Raw genomic sequence first — 21,011 nt, 5'->3', positions numbered from 1 at the left:
ACGCATAAAGTTAGATAATTTATCATTTCACGCCGCGCTTATTGCAATTAAATCATAAAATAGGAAGGCAACACAGATGCCAAATGGACGTTATAGTTTCTAAAATGTTCCGTCTTCCCCGATTACAGTCCAATTATCCCAGCCATAATTCTGATACTTATCAAAAGCAGGGGTTGGTTTCTGGTAAGGTTTTAATGTGTCCGAAGTGAGTAACGTGGGACCATTTCATATATGCTATTATTTAATTGCTGTTAAATACCGTTACCTAACACTCCTCTATATTTTTGTTATCTTCGATTATGTCCTGAACGTGTGATGAACGTTAGCAAAAATCATGAGTTCATTGGTAATTATCATAAGTAATTATGTAGGGTTTACTCAGTCTTTTTTCGACACGTAGCACTGGTCACATACACCATTCGATATAAAGCCCGCGCTACTTGTAGTTTATATCATTGCTGTACGCTTGGCGAGCAACCATCATATTTTGGAGGAAAAACAACTCAGTCACGATGCTGGCGCTGGCCGTATATCTTATGTTGGGAATTTTAGTTCAGCTCTCGTCTGCTGCCCAAGGTAACTGATTATGGAACAGTTTATTACTAATTTTTGTCCAGTATTACGTTAAGGATACTTTCTGGGTGGTCAATCATATCTTTCAACCATCTGCGTAGCGTTCTAATGTGTTAGTGCTATATTGATATTTTAATAATTTTTAATCCAAACTATGACCTGAAAGACAGAAAAAAGAAGTATTTCATTTTTTTCTGGTTTAACGGGCAATATACGGTATAATGAATGAGTGTTTCATTGAAGAACAGCATTAATATGTCTGTGTTAGAACACGGTAGGCTTGAACTTATTTTCATACAAAGGCGCTTTTTTAAACTTTGAAATAGTGCATAATGACAGTGGAAATTTTGATGACATTTATATAGTGACTTTTAAATTCTATTTTGCAGTAAATAAATAAATAAAGAAAGAAAGAAATGATAACATTTTGCGCTTCAAAACTTTTTTCAGTCGGCGAATGTGACCCGAACCGGAGCACAAACCAATACCTACGGGACGACAGCAACCGGTGTTACTTCTACCAGTGCGAATTCCAAAACTCTCCCCATCTGCGGGCCAGGCGCATCAAGTGCCCCAGTCACTATGTTGTCCCTACCAACTATGGGGTAGGGATCCCAGATACACTCAATCCTTGCCGCCATAAGTCCTACAACAAATGGGAGTGCGAGGAGAGCGGGTCGTGGTCCCAGTGGAGCAGCTGGTCACGCTGTTCGGCCACCTGTGGAAAGGGGAGACAGGGACGGACTAGACAGTGTCGGGGACCGTCGGGGGTAATGTGTCCCGGACTTCTTAGGGAAGACCGTGATTGCATGATAAGGCCTTGTGAGTATTACTTTAAGTTGATTTTGTCGTCAGTTGATGTTTCCTATCCTTTACCAGGGCCGCAGATTGATTTTTCACTAGATATTCACAAATTTGTCTCTGGTTAATTATGTGCATTTTTTTCTGAGTCGCGTTAGAGTAGAAAATTGTGTCACTGACTTCATGTTTTTCATGTTTATACTGTGAATATCAAGTGAAAAACCTGGACCTGGTAAAGGGTGAAGTTTTCCCGAGTTGGGAATCAAGGTGTATACCATGCTGTCACTTCAACTTGAGTGATTTTAAACTTTTTAAAAAGTTAAAAATGGCAAACTTTGAGACTATAATAATTGTTTACTATTGAATCTACTAGAAGTGCATCTTTTATTCTTATTGTTGACTGTGTATTAATATCAAACGCTGTGGATTTAAGCTTTTTGAAAAAATCTAACATGTGTGAGCAGAAGTCATAACCGTTCCGGTTTTGTTTGGTACCTACCGTAAGCTTCTTATAGTATGCGTTTTGTTGCAAAAGTGGTTTTTTAAAGGAGGATTGTTTTTTACAGGTTATGGTGAGTACGTTGAAAAGGACTTCGGCTAAGATGGACCACAAATGGTACTAACAAGATGGATAATGGATTTTTATTGATTCCAAAGCATACACTGTAGCTCTGTTACAGATACCTCGCTTATACTGCATTATAAAATGTTCTTAACTTTGGATACCGACATGTATGGTCTGATCTTGCACTTACTGATTTCTTGAATTATGAAATTATCGATTTTAAAACTTAGTTTCACCACAACATTTATGCTGTCGAAATGCTTTTCATTCTAGATATATTTTTAACCATAAGATGCACATAAAATTTAAAAATAAACGTATGCCATATAGCATCTTCAAGCATACAAGAGTCATGTTATACTTCACATGCAAGTGAAAGACGTAAGGCATATTTAAAAACAAGCGACTAAGAAGAATTATGTGCACACAGTCTTGCATTCAATTTTAAACACCTTCACGTGAAAGGTACCGTAACAGCCCTTTACTTCAAAACAACTTCCGCCAGGGCACATGGTGTATTTCCCCGCCGCAACACACTTGCTCGCAGTCTTAATGCGCTCTACCGAGGCAAAGCGGACCATGGGTTGGGCATAGCAAAGATGGGAGACGGGTGGGTCCGCCTCCGCCATTGTTGCATTCCCGCACTCCATAATTATACAGTCTTGGATTGGTTCGCACTGTCGGTGGCACTCGGTGCCTGAGTTTGCTGAAATGATGAATTAGTAAAAAATGAAGTGGCAGTGTATCAGTCATATTCGTGATGATGGAAAAAACTGGCAATTGTTCAGCTTGCACCGAAAACACTTGTAAAACTAGTCTTGTTTAATGCTGGCTACAGGAGATATATAAGACATATTCTAACGCTACTTGTGTATAAATTTGATGTCTTTTGGTGGCGTCGTTTGACATAAGCGGTCATTTTTACCTCTATGAAAATCACTGTGGAACATCGTTTGGGGGTGCATATTCTTAATTTGAACTAATGGCATAACATAAGGCTATCGTCAAAGGTATTTTGGCTTTTCTTATCCCTAAGTCATGTTAGATTTTGTATATGGAATAAAAAGAAAACATTGTCAGAACAGTTTCTAGCTGCCATGCAATCATTCGTAAACAAATTCACATAGGACTAAAGGTGGGTCAACCTTTTTGACCAAGAGTATATAATCAGTCGCCTTTGGCTCGCTATTTACATGTAGGCCTTATCCATCAAGAAAACCAAGGCACTGCTGAATAAATGAATAAAATTCCTTGCTCTGCAGGTGCGTTTATCGAGTGGAAAATGAAAATCGCTACCTGTCATACAATGAATCCCATTAAACAGGGATTTAGCATTTAAATGTGTATTTTATTCAATATGGCTTGGGTCAAGAGTGCATGAACTGGTCTCTTGCCATTTTTGAAAACAACATCATTAAGTTGATAATGCTTTTTTAATGTCACAATCTAACGCATGGTACATGTAGCTGTTTAATGATGAAAGATATAACACAAACAAGCAAAACAAAAAAAATATATATATATATATATATATATATATATATATATATATATATATATATATATATATATATATATTTAAAGAGGCAGAAAAGACACTGTCATGTAGTCAATTTAAAGCAAATTTTGCTAAAAATGTATCAGTGAAAAATTAAAGACTGGTAATGGATATGAAATATGTTTAGGTCAGGCGTGCCGTGCCTTGAAAATATAATGCGCCTGTAACTTTTTGTCTACTACGCATTTGTAAAAAATATGATTTATTTCAATTAATATTTTAATATTTTAAATATTAAAATACTTCGATTAATGAAGGGTACAACTTAGAAAATCTAATGAACTCTTCTTAGGGATGCACAAGGAACCTAAACCCGTCCTCAACTTCACCGGACAGGATTTGAAATGCAACTGCAGCCGACAGCAACAGAATCGTAAATAAAATGTGTACATGGTTCTTGATTCTGCATAGATTAGCGGTATACGGGGTAAACAACTTAAGTACAGTACACAAGAACATTTTCCAATTTATTGACTTGGACGTTGTTTCATAAACATTAATACAGCCAGGTAAAGCAAAAAAAAAAAAAAAATAATAATAAAATAAAATAAATTAATTAATAAAATAATAAAAATAAAAAAATAAAATAATAAAAAAATTAAAAAAATTAAAAAATGCAGACTAATTAAAAATAAATGCATAGACTATGCATATCTAGTTTTTGAAGTATTCAACACGTTTAAGCACCAGGGTGTACAAATTACCTTGATCGTTCGACTCAGCTGCAAGATGATCGGCAGGGGATTGCCCATCGTCGTCGTTTTCCTTGTCGTCTTGGAAATCATCTACATCATGCGAATCATCTATAATTTTCTTAAGTACCTCCTCCAAAAGGCTGAGCTTCTCGTCGTCATCGTCGATCGCGCGCCGTGGATTACCTGTCGTTTGGTAACTAGAGTAACTGGACGCACAGGTAACAAAAGCAACGGACAGAAGGACGCGTAAACTCCATGACACCCTCATGATGACTGGCTTGGCGTGGCGTTGTCGAGTTAGTTTTGGTTTGGGTTCGGTCGGGTAGAGTTGCCGCGTAGTTGCTTAGATATACGGCTACATTATGATGCAAAGCGGTGCCATTATTGATATAATGAAGTACAAAAATGTTTTTTATCATACCAAATACATTTATATTTACTGAATTCGCCTCATTTTACTCCATGTGCTGATATAGGAGAAATTCCGGTTTTCATAATGTTTTCTTTTCAGTGGACAAGGCAACCACAATGCTTATTTTTATTGTGTTTCGTGTGCAGAGTGAATAATAACAACACCCAACCTTACCTGTATTCACTGCTGAAAACCACAGAATGACCTTGGCAAACACGAAAAATGTTGACTGACGAGTTGAAACCAGCACAGATACCAAACATCTGCGCATGTCCAAAATAAACAAAATGGCAAAGTTGACAAAGCCTGCCAGTGTTTACCGTCTGGTTGATTTGATTTAATTTGCTTTGCGGTGTCGTTTGGAAAAGTATATTGGACAATTTTGTTGAACGTATGTATAAAAAACTAAATCCAACAGACTTTGCTAAAATGACATTTACATATATTATTCTGTGCTACAGTTATTATTGTAAGGGGATTCCCTTTCCATTAAAAGTGTTTTATGACGCCCCAAAGAACCTCCCCTTGACAAGAATATCCTCCATCTGTCAAAGTAAAAATAATATTGCATTTCTGTATTTCTGCTTTTTAGCAACAATTCCAATTACTGAGAAGTGAAGCAATAAGACTCGACGATAGCAGGCAGTTTGCAACCTCGCCAAAATTGATTTTTTTAAATGAAGTTTATAGCATGGCGTTAATCAAAATACTTCTTGATGGTTATTGAAATTAAATCATCAATAGTAATCTTCATTAGTAAAAAATAAATGACATACTACTGGAAAAATCTGAACAGAATCTGCACTTCGAGGTCTTGGAGACCTGTTCTCCCGGGATTGAAGTGATCTTAATTTGCGTTAGAAGACAAATATCGTTCAGCAGCCTTGCTATTCACGTGATGCTTTTAGACCAATGCAGCAGAGTCAACTTTACGTGGCTGGCAATTAAATTTTAACAGTTTAAACAAGACCCCGTTCCCAGAGATTAGATCGATCCAACTAGATCGACTGGGGGTTCACGCTAAATAGCTGTCGGCCGAGCGAGCACGCAAGTTAATTACCCCCTTACAGCTTGTAGTAGGCGGGACGGACATTTCAGCCGGATTATTTGACAGTAATCTAGTGAGATAGATCGATCTAAAATCTATGGAATGCGCCCTAAGGTACAGTGATACACGCAGTTAACCCAATGAGATTCTTTGCAAATAGCTAGGAACCTGGTCGTTGCGTATGTTGAGTAATGTGAGATCAAATTATCATCATCACCTTATCCTGAAAAGCGAAGCATACTGGTCAGAGACAAGACAGCCCCGTACTGTAATACTCAGGGTGATGGAGGGAGAATGCAGCTAAGATGTTAGGACCCATGAAAGAACATTTTAGATACAATTCAACATCAAACTTCTATAAAAGGAGTGATAGGATTGGGAAGACGATATCTTGTGAAAGAAAAAAAGTCATTTTCAATCTTTTGACAAGGCCACTTCTTGTTTTATTCCTTTTTTGATGGTTGCAATAAAAAAATTAAAAAATACTTAAATACAATTTCCGGGCCAAATTGCAATTTGCTCAAAAATCTTTCTAAACGTATGTAATCGAAATGTTTTTATTACTATGTCCATTACTCATAAGTGTCAAATAAACAACCACCTGTTATGTTGTAACGTAACCCAACAAATGCAGCGCTGCTCCGTTCATTTTACCTGTAGAACTTGTATTTTAACCAATGACATGTAAATAGCTACAATATCAATGATTTACATTGATTTCCATTACAATGATTAATGTCTTAAAGAGACCGTGTATTGTATTGTCCACAAACAAGTGTTTCGATATCATTAATAAATATACTTATTAAAAATAATAAATGACGGCAGAATGGCACCTTAATAGGTGTCGGCCCCTATCGGCGGTTCTCCGTACTTAATGACACGTACAGAACACGTTTTCCAATTTTCCTCTCAAAATATCACTTACCAAATTGAATAGGTGGGTTTATTTTCGTTTCAGGTTATTCTTTGAAAGGTTTATTACTTTTGTTTACATTAGGGCAATTCAACTGGATTTTGCTTTTTCTTAGAGCATTGGTTTACAAGTAGGTTCAGAAAATTGTATACCAGTATATAAAACAACAATAGATACAATATGTATAAAGCCCCCCTCTCTCTCTCGTACCTGTACAACATTATATTTAATTACATGTAACAGTATATTCATTCAAAATCTGAATTCTTAACAAACGTTTCTGTTCATAAAGAAACGTGTTGATGGAACATATCTGATTTCTGGTAAGTTGTAGGAGGCTTAACTGAAAACACTTTATCACCATATGTTTTAAAGCTTAATCTAAATAATAATTTCACAACCACATAAATGCCGTATAAAACCGGTATCTTTTCTGCACCCCGTCTACATAATGTATAAGTGTATAAGACGTTTGTTCAACAAACAAAATATATATATGTGCGCAACATTTAAAAAACCAAACAAGCTTGATTTCGAAAGGGTCCTCAAGTACGGAATTCGCAGCAACACAGCAAAGAAATAAATCCTCTTCGCATCAGTGTCTGAAAACGACGCAAGGTGTCAGGGCAGTCGTCCAGCGCAATTACGATTGTGGCGGTGCAAGGTTTACCGCCTTGAAAACCCGCACAAACATACAACGGTAGTACACAATGTACCTGCCGTTAAAGCGTTTTTTTTTTTAAACAGAAACGTTCTTTTGCGCTTTCCGTCAGCTTATATTCCCAGTGAATTACATCGTTCTCTTAACAAATGTCTCACGACAAGAGAATATCATGTAGTTTTAAAAACACATTGTTTGTGCTGAATAATGTCCGTATTGTTTTACATACACAAGAGTACTTTACAATAAAAACTGTACATACGATAACGCTGTAAGTCAGTTAAAAAACATATTTCCTTTCGGTTTCAACGAAGCTGATTCTCTCTAAACCGCGCTGATTCTCTCTACAACTATATAAGGTGCCTATTGATTCATTTTCTTCTTTCCATATTCAAAAATACCCTGTACATGTACGCCTTCATTTACACTTCCAAAATATCAAAGCACTTGGCCCTCGTCTCCTTACTCAACAGACCAGCAATGGTGAGCTCTTCTGATATCCCCCCTCGCACATTAAAGTTGCTATCCCTACTGTTTCGGTGGAGCAGGAATTCTGTCTCTTTTATGGTTTTGGAACTCCCATCCTCCTCACGGCCTCCGACTGATGAACTATTCCCAGTTGGGGAAACAAGCGGAAAACTGGGTCGACTCCCAACCGATGCTCGACTTGACCTCGTTCCCAAACTGATGCTCCGCCGATCTCGCCAGTGGCGGAACTTGCGCGTGAGCGCCGCACGGACCTGAAAGAGATCAAACAAAAGGAACTTAATATGGAAGCACCTCTTTATTAATAGGCCCGTACACACAATACAATTTAATCAATATTAAAAGCAAAAGATTCAATTACAAATTGAGCTGAAAACCAGAAAAGTCTATCATTTTCATATAAAACTCGTACAAATAAATCATAATTTTCGCTGGAAGAAAATAAAGTTACAAATTCATGGAAATAATAGTAATCGTGTTGGGCATACGTGTATATATGCGCATTGTCAGGGACCACATAATTAGGAAAACACTTGTAATTGATATATTTTTTATAATTCATTTTATTAATTCAATCACTGGAAGTTGCCCTAAATGAATTTTCAGTTTCCCTATTCCGTTCAATTTTATTCCAAAAAGTTAATATCTCTGCAATTAGGATGTTCTACAACATATGTGCGATTAATGTATTTTGTTTTGTTTTAGCTGAGGAAATCAATCGTGTCTTTAGGATGTATTCTTATGTATTCAGTTTACAAGTCAATTAAGTTACTGAGCCAGTTTGCATCAGATTAATTCAAGCTGTATCTGGAAACCATTTAATATCTAAATCTTCTATATCATATAAGTATTATAATGATATTTAAGTGACCCAATGATATGTTACTACATGTACCTGTGAAGATATACACGGAAGACACTAGAGAAGGGTTCTTTCTTACTTGTGAGGGACCCTTTGACTCCACGCTATATTGAATAACCCTTTAAGATTAAACCACAGAGGCTGGAAACAATCTTTGGATAACACAATATGTGAAACTGTTTGATCAAAAGACATTTAAGTAAGACTGAAGGTTCTGGAGGTTGAAGCTTGGATGTTAGTGTAGCAAAGTATATATTCTGCTGAGGTTACAACATGGAGTCGTAATCCAATTGAAACGTAATCCAATTCCTTCCTCAAGGAAACCTTATCATATAGTCCGTAACAACAAAAAAAAAATGCTCTCCAGATAATGACTTTTCAGACAGTGTGCCACTCTTAACTAACTCACTTAATACTCAAGGAAGTGCGTCACTGATGATTTCATCGGAATCGTTACAGGACAAATCTTTCAAAAATTATCTTGGCTCAGTGATAATGAAAACAGACTTTGATAGCGACAAAACAGCTGAAGGCTTTTCCCGGTAAAAGCACATCAGAGAAAGCTAACTTGTTTTGTCTTATAAATGACCTAGCACTCAATTATTACTTATTTTTCAAGTATTTTTCTCATCAAGCTGTTATCGTCTATTATTGCCAATTTATTTTGTACACGAAAGCAAGAAACCTGGTCAGATTGCTTTAAATGTCATAATTAGTATTTTTGGATGTACGTAAAAACGGCAAACAGTGACACCCGCTGTGACAGGAATTGTAGACCGCCAGGAACCGTAGTCCCCTCCCCAATACTTTGTACAGAATACACTGGTCCCATATACTAACCCCATATACTAACACCAATACTCCGACTATTCCTAATCTGCATCAATCATATGGAACCCTGGACTTCCATTCTTGTTACACCGGTTACTTTCGATTTCCACGAATGATGGCCACGAAAAGCAACACTACGTGTACCTGTACAGGATGTGAATTTATTATTTCACAGACGCGATTTACCTGTACTAGATTAATATTAAAGTGGCTGTTGTTTGGAAACACCATTAAGTCAGTGTTGCCAGAGGTAAATATCTAAATGAAAACTTAGCAATTAAAAACAACTGTACTATCAATAAAACTTAATTCATAGTAAAAAAAAAATCTTCCCTACCTCGCCGTTCATAAAGCAGTAGAAGGCCGCCGCACATAGACCCTAAAAGATAGAAATAAAACACACTTTTAAAGGTAAATTAACGAATTCTTTATCAAAATAAAGAAGATTTTGTGAACCATTATTAATATATCACCTTGGAAATTATACTTGATAAAATGTCAAATTAGTAGTTGTAGTAAAGGGCATCAAATGTGAGTAGGCCCCTACACTTTTGTTTGTGTGTGTGTGTATTATCATTATGGCAAAGTATATGTATTATGATACATTTACAAGGTAATTTGAAAATTTCGTCTGACAAACTTTTTCGCAGGGAAAAAGTGAACCTGGTTTAGATCACTCAAATCAATAGTTTTTATTGAATACATGTATGCGCACCAACAATTGCAACTAAACAATAAACATTTTTATTTGTAAAAGCACTGATCATTTTGGGCTAAAGTGGAAAAATCTTTGGTATATGTCAGACCCCAATTTTGGGATAAAAGTCATTTAGCAACCAAGATAGTGACTCCTGCAGCTTAATGAATAACGACTCAACCAGACAAGGTGGCCGAGTGGTTAAGGCGATGGACTGCTAATCCATTGGGGTCTCCCCGCGTGAGTTCGAATCTCATCCTTGTCGTATTTACCTTTTTCATAAATTTGAAGCATATTTTTCACCAATAAGAGCGCATTCTCAACGAATTAAGCCAGGCTTTACAAAGCCGGTGACCTAAAAATGGCGGACGTACATGAAAGAAAAACCGCCTAATCTTTTAATAGTCTCTCCGCCTCTCACACGCCTCCCCACACGTCGTCCCTGCGGGGTACAGTAATTAAATCTCGGTTCCGAACATTAATATTTCCGTGAATATCTCTGGTGATATTATTTCCGTAGATAGTCGATTCATTGCTGCTCTACGGGCCAAATTATTCCTTTTTCGTCTCTGTTTTCAAAGATAATAGAACAGAAGAGCTTTTTTCCTTCGATCGCCTTCAGCCGCCATGTCTTCTTCACCACGAGTTTAACTGATGAGCATGCGCACTTAATATTTCTCAGGTAGCTTCCGCATGGCGAACGGAGCCGAGATTTAATTACTGTACCCCGCAGGGACGACGTGTGGGGAGGCGGAGAGACTATTAAAAGATTAGGCGGTTTTTCTTTCATGTACGTCCGCCATTTTTAGGTCACCGGCTTTGTAAAGCCTGGCTTAATTCGTTGAGAATGCGCTCTAAGATTATTGAGTACAGTATACCAACCATGAGCAAATTATTTGAGTCATGCAACTTTATTTTGATTAACAGGTGATACGAAGACATTATTATATCCCAACTTACCTGTGTAGAGTGCAATAACGCTGAGCAATATTTGAAAATAATCCGCGTAAGTTGATCGTCGATAGGTGGCGTGATCACCACAATGTAGGCCACACCCAAAAGTAACATCAGTATGATTGTCGTGCGGACGGCTTTTCTGTGAAAAAAAAAAATAAATAAATAAAACATTATATTTATTATATGAACTGGAGAACCAGGGGGTGCTTGCTTTCCCTTTAAAGTTTGAAATACCAACTCCTCCCCGACCCATGCCACGCACCCTTAATTTCTTATTTTTTTTAATTCATACACTGTAATAGTTCACGTATCAATCTGTTTTCGTTTGACATTGACCCTGTAGACTATATAATAATTATCCTGGACCTAAATCAATGCTCGTATATAATTAAAGAAAAAAAAATCTTACTTGTAATGTCGAGCCTCAAGTTTGTGCGTTGATTTAATTTTTGAAATGAGGATCCACACGATGGAGAATAAGAAAACCAGGTTGACCTGAATAAAAGAAAGATTAGCATTATCATATCTACATATCTGATAGTAAAATCTTACCGATACTTACAAGCTTTAATATGGTGTGTGCCCTATAGGAAACTGGTTAAAAGAATACACCTGAATATAGCAAAATTCTCCGTTTTGAAGACAAGAGGACCTCCCCCACCCTGAGCTTCAGAGATAACTTGACACTAACCTCTTTACTATAGCCTATCTTCATCGTGTCACGTTACCTCTGACGAAAATAGTTTGACCTAGTTTATATAAGCCAATCGAATCCAAGTTTCAAAATTTTTCACCAAAGTTTGGTGAAAACGCTGATTGGTTGACCGTCAATCGGTAATCCTCGGCTGATTCCGCAAGCTCCATACTAACAACAAAGTTATTGTCGAGTGCGGAGACATCCGAGTAGTTCCGAGTGCATAACCGTACACAAAAAAAGCATGGCGTCTCCTACGAGTGACTACGTAAAATAATGTGTTAAGTTATCTCTTGATTCTTTACAAAATATGAGTATATCGGAATTAAAACCAGAGCAGTTTGAGGCCCTGCATCATTATCTACTGAGGGATGATGTATTTTGCGTGCTGCCCACAGGTTACGGCAAGTCCCTGATATTCAGCCTTATCTTTGATTGGTCCGGATTTGAACAAAGCGCGCTTTGACTCGTTCGCGTTCATTGGCTAGATCGTTCAATGAGTCATTGAGTGCGGGATTTAAATTTGATTGGCGGGCGGCGGGAGCAATCGAATGTGGTCAGAGGTAACTTGACACGATGAAGATAGGCTATAGTGAAGAGGTTAGTGTCAAGTTATCTCTGAAGCTCAGGGTGACCTCCCCCCACAATAAATAAATAAATAAATAAATAAATAAATAAATAAATAAAATAAAAAAAGAATAAAAATAATAAAATAAATAAATAAATAAAATAGAATAAAATACAATCTTCATGAGGAATGAACTTACTGAGATAGCCACCAGGGTCGGGGCGTGGACGATGTAGTCGTACATATCATTACCTACGTCCCAGTTGAGGATTATCCAACACCTGAAAATTTATTTCATTTAATGTAAATTTAATATTCAATATAAAACCCATCAAACATTCAGGTCTCAGTTCACGTCAAGGACAACTCATCTTTGTTTTTTAAATGTATGAAATACGACTTAAACTTCTTATTATAGTGAAATAAGCCTGCACAAGTGGTGAACTTAAAATGTTGGTAGAAACCGGACCCGAAGGCAAAGTTAAACGAATTAGCCGTTTTTGATCTGAAAACTCAAGTCTCGATCACAGGGCGCAAACATAAAGCCAGTGGTCACGAGGACCGCGGTTCAAACTGCTTACCGTTAATTCGCCTATCAACCCAATGCCAACTCGGTGCCTGAAGTTGTCGAGAGGGCATGACTTCTGTATCGAAAATATTTTTAGGTTGAGGAAAAGAACTCGTGTGTAAACAGTTAGGGACCCGTGAGAAAGCTAGCCAAATTATTAGCGTTCTTTTATGTGATGCTATCGACCTACGTTTTACGTTTGCGCCATGATATCGCGGTTCGAGTCGTTAACGCGGCGTTCGCGACAACAAATCAAAGGCTCCAGATTACAAACGACATTTATCGTTTATGAGGCCTGAAATGTTCGGGGTGTTTATTTTTGCAATTAAACGGCAAAAATCAGAATGTTTTACTAACCTGATATTGTCCAGATTGTAGCGCACTACCCCCCATGTGATTACAAACAACACCGGAACACCTGTGGATTGAGAATAAAACAGTTTATAATATGTTCATTGTGCTTTCTATCTGATGCTACCAGCAATGTAAAAAGAAATGATTAAAAAGCACTCAGAGAGCTCTTTTCTCCCTCAGTTTAACTCATTTCTCGTTAACATTACTTAATTATTAATTAGTAAATCAATCAACTGATTAAATGTTTAATAAATCAACTCAATAAAATAACATCCTTGGCGGAGGTACAAAACCTAGTAACGGTGCATGATATCGGACATCACACCTATAAATTGTGGTAGTTGAGAGCACATCCACAGGTTTCTGGTTCAAGGTTATTTCCCCTGTCTTGCAATGATGAGGAATCCTTTCAAATTCCGGGATCAGGGTCATGGATATACCGCTTTCGTTTAAGAAGGCAACATGTGTGTGTGTGTGTGTGTGTGTCAGATAAAGAGTGAGACAGAGAGAGAGAGAGAGAGAGAGAGAGAGAGAGAGAGAGAGAGAGGGGGGGGGTAGGAGAGAGAGAGAGTGGAGAAAGAGAAGGGTAAAAGAGACAGAGAAATGGCCTTTGGTGAATGCACGGGTGTGTGTGTGTGTGTGTTTGTGTGTGTGTGTGTGTTAGTGTGTGTGTGTTAGTGTTTGTGTGTGTGTTTGTGTGTGTGTGTGTGTGTGTTTGTGTGTGTGTGTGTGTGTGTGTGTGTGTGTAAGAGAGAGAGAGAGAGAGAGAGAGACTCAGAGAGGGTGGGGAGGGGGGCAGAGGAGGAGGAGGGGGCTGTACATGTACGTACCCCATGCGAAGGCGGCGTACACCCATATATTAAGTTTGTCCACAGAATAGGCCCAGAATACCATGATGTGAAGATGCAGACCTTCAACAAACATCCAGAAGAACAGCGATATGGTGCAGTAGTGATAGACAGCAGCGCTTATCTTACACAACCAGTTCATCTGAAATGTCAGCGAAATCGAAAAGTTAATCAAAGATCAAATTATGCACAGTAAGAGTAAACCAATGTTGTGGTGTGAGATTCAGAGAGGGTAAAGTGGGGCATCCCACCTCTAGAGGTTCGTAGGTACCTCCAAATTTCCATTTTACCCCCCTCCTAAAAAGTTAATTTAAAAAGTATATCAGGCTAAAGAAACCTAATCCTTGTCCCAGACATACATGTAGGCCTACATGTAATACAGAAAACTGTTTATATAATTGTTTTCAAGTAAAGCTATGGAAAATAACCCCTTCCCGTCCCCAGATAATCCTGGATCTGTTCTCTAAATATACTCATGCATCATGTTACTAAGTGAACCTAAGAACAAGCTTCCATTTACTGCGTGGAACTGGAAACTCACCACCGTCGTCTGAGTGTCGTCTACATCCGCCAAGGCGACCGAATGGAGCATGATCCAGGCAAACATCCGCAGGAGAAATGAGGACATCAGGTTACAATGGATTGTATTTCTAAGACAGCGGAGACTTCTGTTAGAAATAAAATAAAATAAACTTAAATAAAGAATAAAACCAAAGACGCATTAAGGATAAGGTTGAAAAAAAGAAAAGAAAAGAAAAAATAGAGGTGAGATAATGAGCTCAAGTTAAGTCCTCAGTAGGTCTGCAAGAAGAAAATAAAAACATGTTGAAACCGTCCTCTATAGGTCTGCACGAAGAAAATAAAAACACCATAGAAACCATTTCAAATATTTGAAATTGAGTTCCGATTCACACACAAAGAATCAGTCATAATTGTAATTGCATACTCTCTGATATCAGGGCTTCTGAAATACCGGTAGTTAACAATTTAGATATGAGCCATACAATGATTATTTAAAAGACTACTAGCGCACCCTGTTGTCGAGAGTAATATCTGTCCAAGATATTAAATCAAATAAATAAATAAATAGATGATAATTTCAGATAAAAAAAGAAAAAAATACTTTTTAAAAATCTTTCTAGGTGTAGCTTACACCATAACTTGCACATTTTAGTAAATTTGTCTTAATTTATTTGTTGAAAAAAAAACTTTGACCTACCGGAAGTAGATAAAGATCACGAGCGCCAACAGCAGCGCTATAGTGGATAATCCAAATCCAATGAAATATATAATTCTGATGATAAGGTTGTGCATCTCCAATGCCTGAAACACAAGGAATAAGTTTGGTGAGAAAAACAATATTTGAAAACTCTGCGGGATATATATTTAAAGTATCTTAATTTAGTATTGTATATGAACTTGGAATGTATTAAAGTTGACGTCGGGGACTTTAAACCGTCTATAAAGAGTACATGTGGGACTATTCTAATTACTGAAACATAATCAACATCAACAAACAGAAAACAAGTTTAAGTAAATTACGAATAGGTGGCTTATCTACACACCATTGTTAAAACGACCGATTTCATACTGTAACTGATACTGAAATAAATCTAATGTCCTTGAAGAAAGTAAACGTTGTATTCTTCCAAGTCCCGAACACAATCCTATTAAGCGAAAAATTAAAGCCAGAAACCGAAGTCATTTCTATTTTCACTCCTATTTTAATTCGATATATTTTAAAGTGACCACTTACCTCAATGTTTTCAATGAAGTTTGGAAGATTTCCCAAAATTTTACACTGATCAACATTGGCAGGCCAGGCCCAGGAGCCATTGGGCTGACAGTAAAATGTCATGTTTTCTGGAATGAAAATATGTAACTCGAAACAAAATAGAAAATATGTTAGAAAAATGCAACATTATGTATATTTATCTCTGTAACAAAATTAAATTACAAACTAACTAACTAACTAACTTAGTAACTAACTAAATAAATAAAAATAAATAATTTAAACAAACTAGAACGATGGAAGGAGGCGGGGATCTCCTTGTCGCTATTTTGTCTGGATCTTAGACCCACTTAAAAATTGGTTTGGACACGCCAGCTAGAACAAAACTCATAGAAATCTCAAAGTCGCATTTCTGTACGTTTGGACCAAATAAGTACTCCCTTGGTTTGAACAAACTTCAGAGATAATTGAGCCATGGATTTCAGTGACACAGATAGGGGTAAACATATTAACAAACATTAGTTCAAGGACGAATGCACTTGCCGGTAATTCAAAATATACCAATGACCGGCGGGAAAACTGTCCTAATGATTGCGCCATAATAGGCTCCACTACGTCCCTTGGAGCTGGTGTTCCGGGATTTCCTTTATAATTATCCTCATTAAATGTCATTGTGTTCTCTACCAGGAAGCCCATGTTATTACGATTCTTTAGTGAGGGTTGCTTATTATTTTCTATATACAATTTTGCGTAATTCTTCGTGTAGGCACCAAAACACTTTAAACACTTTTAACTACACCGAAACAATTGTAAATAATTACAGTTGAAGAAAAAAAATCTATTAAATCACTTGCAAAACAAGTCATAGATAACTTTAAATTATTGGCTGTAGATTTACAAGAGCGACAGAAATTATGTTACAAAATTGGTTTGTTAGTGAAAACATATGCGAAACTTTAGTTGCAGTCATCCCAGTTCAAATTTCAAGAAATAAGACAGCTACATTTTGTAAACGCTGAAAACCAGTCGAGAATAAACTTACTTGTGACGTCATATCTGACACCATCCACCTCTGCCGGGCATGACGTCATGGCAATCTCCCCCGCCCTTGTGGTCGGCCAGCAGGTGTCCTTTGTCCAGGTGCTGTTACAATATATCTGACCCTTGTCTGGAAGAATAAATATAGAAATAAATAAAGATTAATTATTGAGAAAAAAATAATAACTTTACAAACCAAACGAGTGTGTACAATCCCACCTAAAGGATGCACCCAGTTTTTTTTTTTTTTTTACTTTTATCGTAAAATTTCACTCAAAATTGTACGAAGTTAGAAGTTCGCAACTAAAAATCTTTAACTAAAAATCTTTAATACGTGGGAGCATTCAGTTTATTGAATAAAATTAAGCAGAGAACAAACCTGGCAAATCAAGTAATACTGTAGAAGTACATTTCCCAAAAATGAGTTGGGCGTACTTAAAAAACAGTATATATATACCTGAATCACAAAAAAAAAAAATCATGTCTCAAAATTCAAAAAAAGTCTCGCTTTATTCTAAGGGCGCGAGTTGATCCGCGGGCTAACAGTGTCTAATAGGAGAACATGCGGCAAGCTTTCAAGTGGATCGGCCATATTTGATATGAGGATCTGTTCATCTGCGGATCAACTTGTTTTGAATGTGCTCCTAGAAGTGTCTGAAGTATGTCAACAAATGTCAACAAGTAAGGCAAACATACAGGTAAGTTGTATAAAACATCCACGCCTGACTGTTCGTAATCCAGAGCCGTAGGCTTCGGAAAATTTTAAAGGGTGGGGTGGCGGTGGGGTGTCATTTGGGGGTAGTCCTTGAAGGCCTTCGGTTCTAGCAGGTTATATTTACATGTGTACCGCATGTTTTAATCATCTGGACGCTGATTGAAAGAAAGGTAAGGAGAAAGAATTGGGAGAAGGTTGCCACTCAATACTGATCCCCTGATAAGTATTTTGTAAAAATCTCCGAGTTGTGTGGGTGGGAGGGGGGTGGTTGGGGGGAGGGGAGACAGCCTCCGATTGCCCCCTCCCCACCCTCAGCAGCCTTCGGCCATATAATCTGACGTTAGTGGAGAAATAAAAGCCGCCTTAAAATATTCATTAGATAATAATAGATCACAGTGAAACTGAAATGTCGCTTTAAAAACTCTAATGCCCATGCAGGCATGACAGACATGACAAAAATGCATTGATGCCCTAGTAAGTGAATTAGTCTATTTTTTAAGCGGGGCTTGAGCATTAGGGAAATGGCCGGTGTTTTGTCTAAATGCAAGTGTTTCCATGCGTTGTAAAATTGGTTTGAGCTCTAAGAGCAATGTTCAGCGCGTTTCCTCTTACCGTCTATATTAAGACGGCTAATAGCACAGGATTTCATCATAGTCGTTCATTGCTTTAGAAATATGATATACTGTTAACCTTATGTAATAAGGTTTCGGGTTTGAAATTTATTTTTGGATACTGAGAATGGCATACAAATTAAGTTAATATTACATCTCATTATAACTAGTAGACACTGGTAAATAGTCCAAATGAGTCCAGGAATCAAAATAAAAGTAAAACACGTGGATTAAAGCATGCATGCTTATAAATAAATAAAAAAAGGTAACTCAAGAAAGGAAAAAAAGAAAGTTGAAAGAAAGCGAATGAAAAATAAAATAAGTCCAAATAAAAATATTGGGTCAACTTATCTTAAGTGATGACCCCCTTTTACTTTCGTATTAGAATGTATGGAAATAGTTCAACTTAACCTGTATGCTGTTGTTTACGTGACGTGAGGCACGATTACAGCATTGAAGGATGAGAATAGACCCAGTGTTTCCCGAAATAAATAGATTGACAGCTACTTGAAACTAATACAGTAACTGTGTGTTTGTTTATAGCTTGTGTAGAAAGCAAAATAAAGTCGTAGGACCGCGAAACTCAAAACGAATTATAATTATCTTTCTACCTATAACTAAATACGAACTAAATAAATAAATAATTAAAAAGAGGCTTATTGTTTGAGTTTATTTCACCATAAGTACACGTATATGCCACGCAACATTTTTACGTCCTGAGCAGTAGCAAAATGTAGTGAAAAATTGATACCTGGATACACATTAAAATTAACTGCAGGTTCTTGTAAAAAATGACGACAACAAATATGAAATGCTTGTCATAACCACTCAATCGATGAAAGTTGCTGTTTAAGGGGCTGAAAACTGTATTTTACTGTCTTTTTACATTAACGTTTAAAGCGTTTATAAATCTTCTACGCTAGGTAAATGAAATAGTCGTCTAAAATTAGATTTTCTTCACTTTTCCCAATAAGAAAGTATGTTGGTCTAAGAAAACAGTCATATGTGTTTGTGCTGACTTATTTCCATTTACCCACTTTTAGCTGCATTTCTGATATCATTGGCGAGTCTATAATACATGTGCATTCGATGCTACACTTGTATGTATAAAAGGGAAAAAAGAGCAGGAGACGTTCATTTTTTAGCACGTAAAAAAAACGTTTTGCAGAGTTATTTAAAAGTTTGAGATACACCCTGTTTATAAACACTGAAATGAAGATTATATATACTTAGATAACAAAACATTCGTGCAAGTTTCTGACACCTGTTCATGGTGTTTTGTTTACAGAACGCAAACGGCTAAGGCACAAGCTCACTAACCTTCCACGAACAGTTATCAATTTGAAAACGTTATGACGATAGAAGTCTAACGTTTATTTAATCTTTTACTGGACATGTGGTTAAAAAAGCACCTTATCGTGTTTAAATATTTTAGTCTCAGTACAAATGCGATCCCTTTGATCACCCGAAAACAATGCTTACGGACCCCTTACGGCGCCGTAAAAAAAACGGAGACAAAAAACTTATTACCGCAAACCGCTGCACGAACAACGCGGCAAGACGGCTTGTTATATATAAAAACAACCTAGAAATATATACGCATTGACCTTAAGTCGTGATAAAGAACGCTCAACAACAGCCTCTTTTCTTTCGCAGATCCAGGGGCCCGTGGTTTGCGTATACCTTCGTCAGTTTACAAATTGGCCTTTCTTTAACACAGGATACATAGCGCACCATTATGTAATGAATACAGTGTAGTATTAGCTTGCAAACGATTTCTCCACAACACCACATCCTGCTGGTATTACACACGAAACACCCCAGACCGAAACAGATGGTGTTAATAGGCACCTGGGAAAAAAATGAATAAATAAATAATTACGCGGAAGAAATCGATAACACAATTGCTCCTATACTTCTGAGGAGGCTAATTGAAACATTCGTCTTCTTCTTCTTCTTACGTTTTTGTCATGGACTCTAAACTTCGATTCATTAAAAACCTCATTTTTTCTTATAGACGAGCAGCATCAAATGGAAGCATAAAACGGAATGCAGCGTCCAAGTCGTGTTCATTATGAGATGTCAGCCAAGCACTACTGACATCCGTGTCACTTTTAATAAATCACTGTTTGAAGGAGAACGATACTTTGGAGTTCTTTAAAAAATCCAAAGCAGTCTGCCGTGCTCTGATATTTCTGATTATAGCCACAATTTGACGTCTTCAGAATCCACTCCCCGTTACCAAGCTAATTACAGATGATATTTTTAGGTAAATTTTATCACTATCGTCAATGGTGAATCATCAGATGACATAGAGTTATCCGTCAACTGTCTTGTTACGCCAACATTGAGCCATTGAGCCAAATGTTGCCAATCAGGCAGTTGCCTTAATCCCAGACTAGATACATATCTTTTTTTATCTTATGGTCTTTCACATTCTTGCCCCCACTCCCCTTAAACCTCGTTGAGTCTTGTTTAGTAGTCAATGATTGAAGTCAGAATAAAACCCGTTCTTTTTGTGAAAATAATATTAATAAACAATTATCAGCATGTAATTCGTGTCTAGATTTTAAGAAAAAGGTACTGTTGAATGTATATAGGTGGCTATTTCAATGTATTGTTCCCAATTTGTAGCAAAATCATGGATCCGTCAGTGAAGCTTTAAATTATGTAATTTTACAAAATATAATAATAATAATAATAATAATAATAATAATAATAATAATAATATGATCGTTATTAAGTTAACCTACTTAAATTTTCATGAATGAACGTAAACATTTATAGGCTACCAGAATAGCACACTACGAAAATGGTTTCT

General features: G+C 36.9%; 3 protein-coding genes and 1 non-coding gene across 8 annotated transcripts in view; 2 read left to right on the top strand and 2 right to left on the bottom strand.

The window, feature by feature from the left end:
• Nucleotides 1-414: 414 nt before the first annotated feature.
• Nucleotides 415-2,286, top strand: LOC106168133 (semaphorin-5A). The gene is made up of 3 exons (XM_013547085.2): nucleotides 415-576; nucleotides 1,024-1,395; nucleotides 1,941-2,286. Exons 1-3 carry the CDS (start codon nucleotides 513-515, stop codon nucleotides 1,973-1,975), a joined length of 471 nt encoding a protein of 156 aa, XP_013402539.1. The 5' UTR covers nucleotides 415-512; the 3' UTR covers nucleotides 1,976-2,286.
• A 69-nt stretch (nucleotides 2,287-2,355) lies between these two features.
• LOC106168129 (uncharacterized) lies at nucleotides 2,356-5,120 on the bottom strand. 2 transcript variants are annotated; one of them, XM_087013809.1, is made up of 3 exons: nucleotides 4,779-5,120; nucleotides 4,202-4,547; nucleotides 2,356-2,645 (listed from the first exon to the last, which is right to left on the bottom strand). In XM_087013809.1, the coding sequence occupies exons 2-3, from the start codon at nucleotides 4,458-4,460 to the stop codon at nucleotides 2,356-2,358; spliced, it is 549 nt and encodes a 182-aa protein (XP_086869935.1). In that variant the 5' UTR covers nucleotides 4,461-4,547; nucleotides 4,779-5,120. The 2 variants fall into 2 exon arrangements, with proteins under 2 accessions (XP_086869935.1, XP_013402525.1); XM_013547071.3 differs by lacking the exon at nucleotides 4,779-5,120 and having other exon boundaries at nucleotides 4,202-4,752.
• Nucleotides 5,121-6,195: 1,075 nt separating this feature from the next.
• LOC106168451 (corticotropin-releasing hormone receptor 1) overlaps nucleotides 6,196-21,011 on the bottom strand; it is a 45,764-nt gene continuing 30,948 nt past the window's right edge. For all 4 annotated transcript variants that reach the window (XM_087013467.1, XM_013547504.2, XM_013547496.3 and 1 more), the window contains exons 3-13: nucleotides 16,869-16,994; nucleotides 15,851-15,957; nucleotides 15,314-15,417; nucleotides 14,636-14,762; nucleotides 14,077-14,236; nucleotides 13,250-13,310; nucleotides 12,524-12,605; nucleotides 11,472-11,557; nucleotides 11,066-11,201; nucleotides 9,746-9,787; nucleotides 6,196-7,969 (exon numbers count right to left, since the gene is read on the bottom strand). In XM_087013467.1, coding sequence (XP_086869593.1) covers nucleotides 7,652-7,969; nucleotides 9,746-9,787; nucleotides 11,066-11,201; nucleotides 11,472-11,557; nucleotides 12,524-12,605; nucleotides 13,250-13,310; nucleotides 14,077-14,236; nucleotides 14,636-14,762; nucleotides 15,314-15,417; nucleotides 15,851-15,957; nucleotides 16,869-16,994 — 1,349 coding nt within the window. In that variant the 3' untranslated portion in view covers nucleotides 6,196-7,651. The remainder of the gene's footprint in view (nucleotides 7,970-9,745; nucleotides 9,788-11,065; nucleotides 11,202-11,471; nucleotides 11,558-12,523; nucleotides 12,606-13,249; nucleotides 13,311-14,076; nucleotides 14,237-14,635; nucleotides 14,763-15,313; nucleotides 15,418-15,850; nucleotides 15,958-16,868; nucleotides 16,995-21,011) is intronic.
• On the top strand, nucleotides 10,289-10,370 carry Trnas-gcu (transfer RNA serine (anticodon GCU)). The gene has a single exon. It is a non-coding gene; the product is annotated as a tRNA-Ser (tRNA).

The sequence above is a fragment of the Lingula anatina genome, chromosome 5, assembly GCF_051362555.1.
Source record: "Lingula anatina isolate TDL-2025a chromosome 5, LinAna3.0, whole genome shotgun sequence".
Taxonomy (NCBI): Eukaryota; Metazoa; Brachiopoda; class Lingulata; order Lingulida; family Lingulidae; genus Lingula; species Lingula anatina.
Note: the sequence above shows the minus strand (reverse complement) of the source record. Positions and strands in the feature narration are given on the sequence as shown.

Coding starts and splice junctions, on each gene's coding strand:
- LOC106168133 (XM_013547085.2), top strand. CDS start 513: ATGCTGGCGCTGGCCGTATATCTTATGTTGGGAATTTTAGTTCAGCTC. Junction 577..1,023: donor GCTCTCGTCTGCTGCCCAAG/GTAACTGATTAT, acceptor AACTTTTTTCAG/TCGGCGAATGTGACCCGAAC. Junction 1,396..1,940: donor TGATTGCATGATAAGGCCTT/GTGAGTATTACT, acceptor TGTTTTTTACAG/GTTATGGTGAGTACGTTGAA.
- LOC106168129 (XM_087013809.1), bottom strand. CDS start 4,460: ATGAGGGTGTCATGGAGTTTACGCGTCCTTCTGTCCGTTGCTTTTGTT. Junction 2,646..4,201: donor AGCTGAGTCGAACGATCAAG/GTAATTTGTACA, acceptor TCATCATTTCAG/CAAACTCAGGCACCGAGTGC.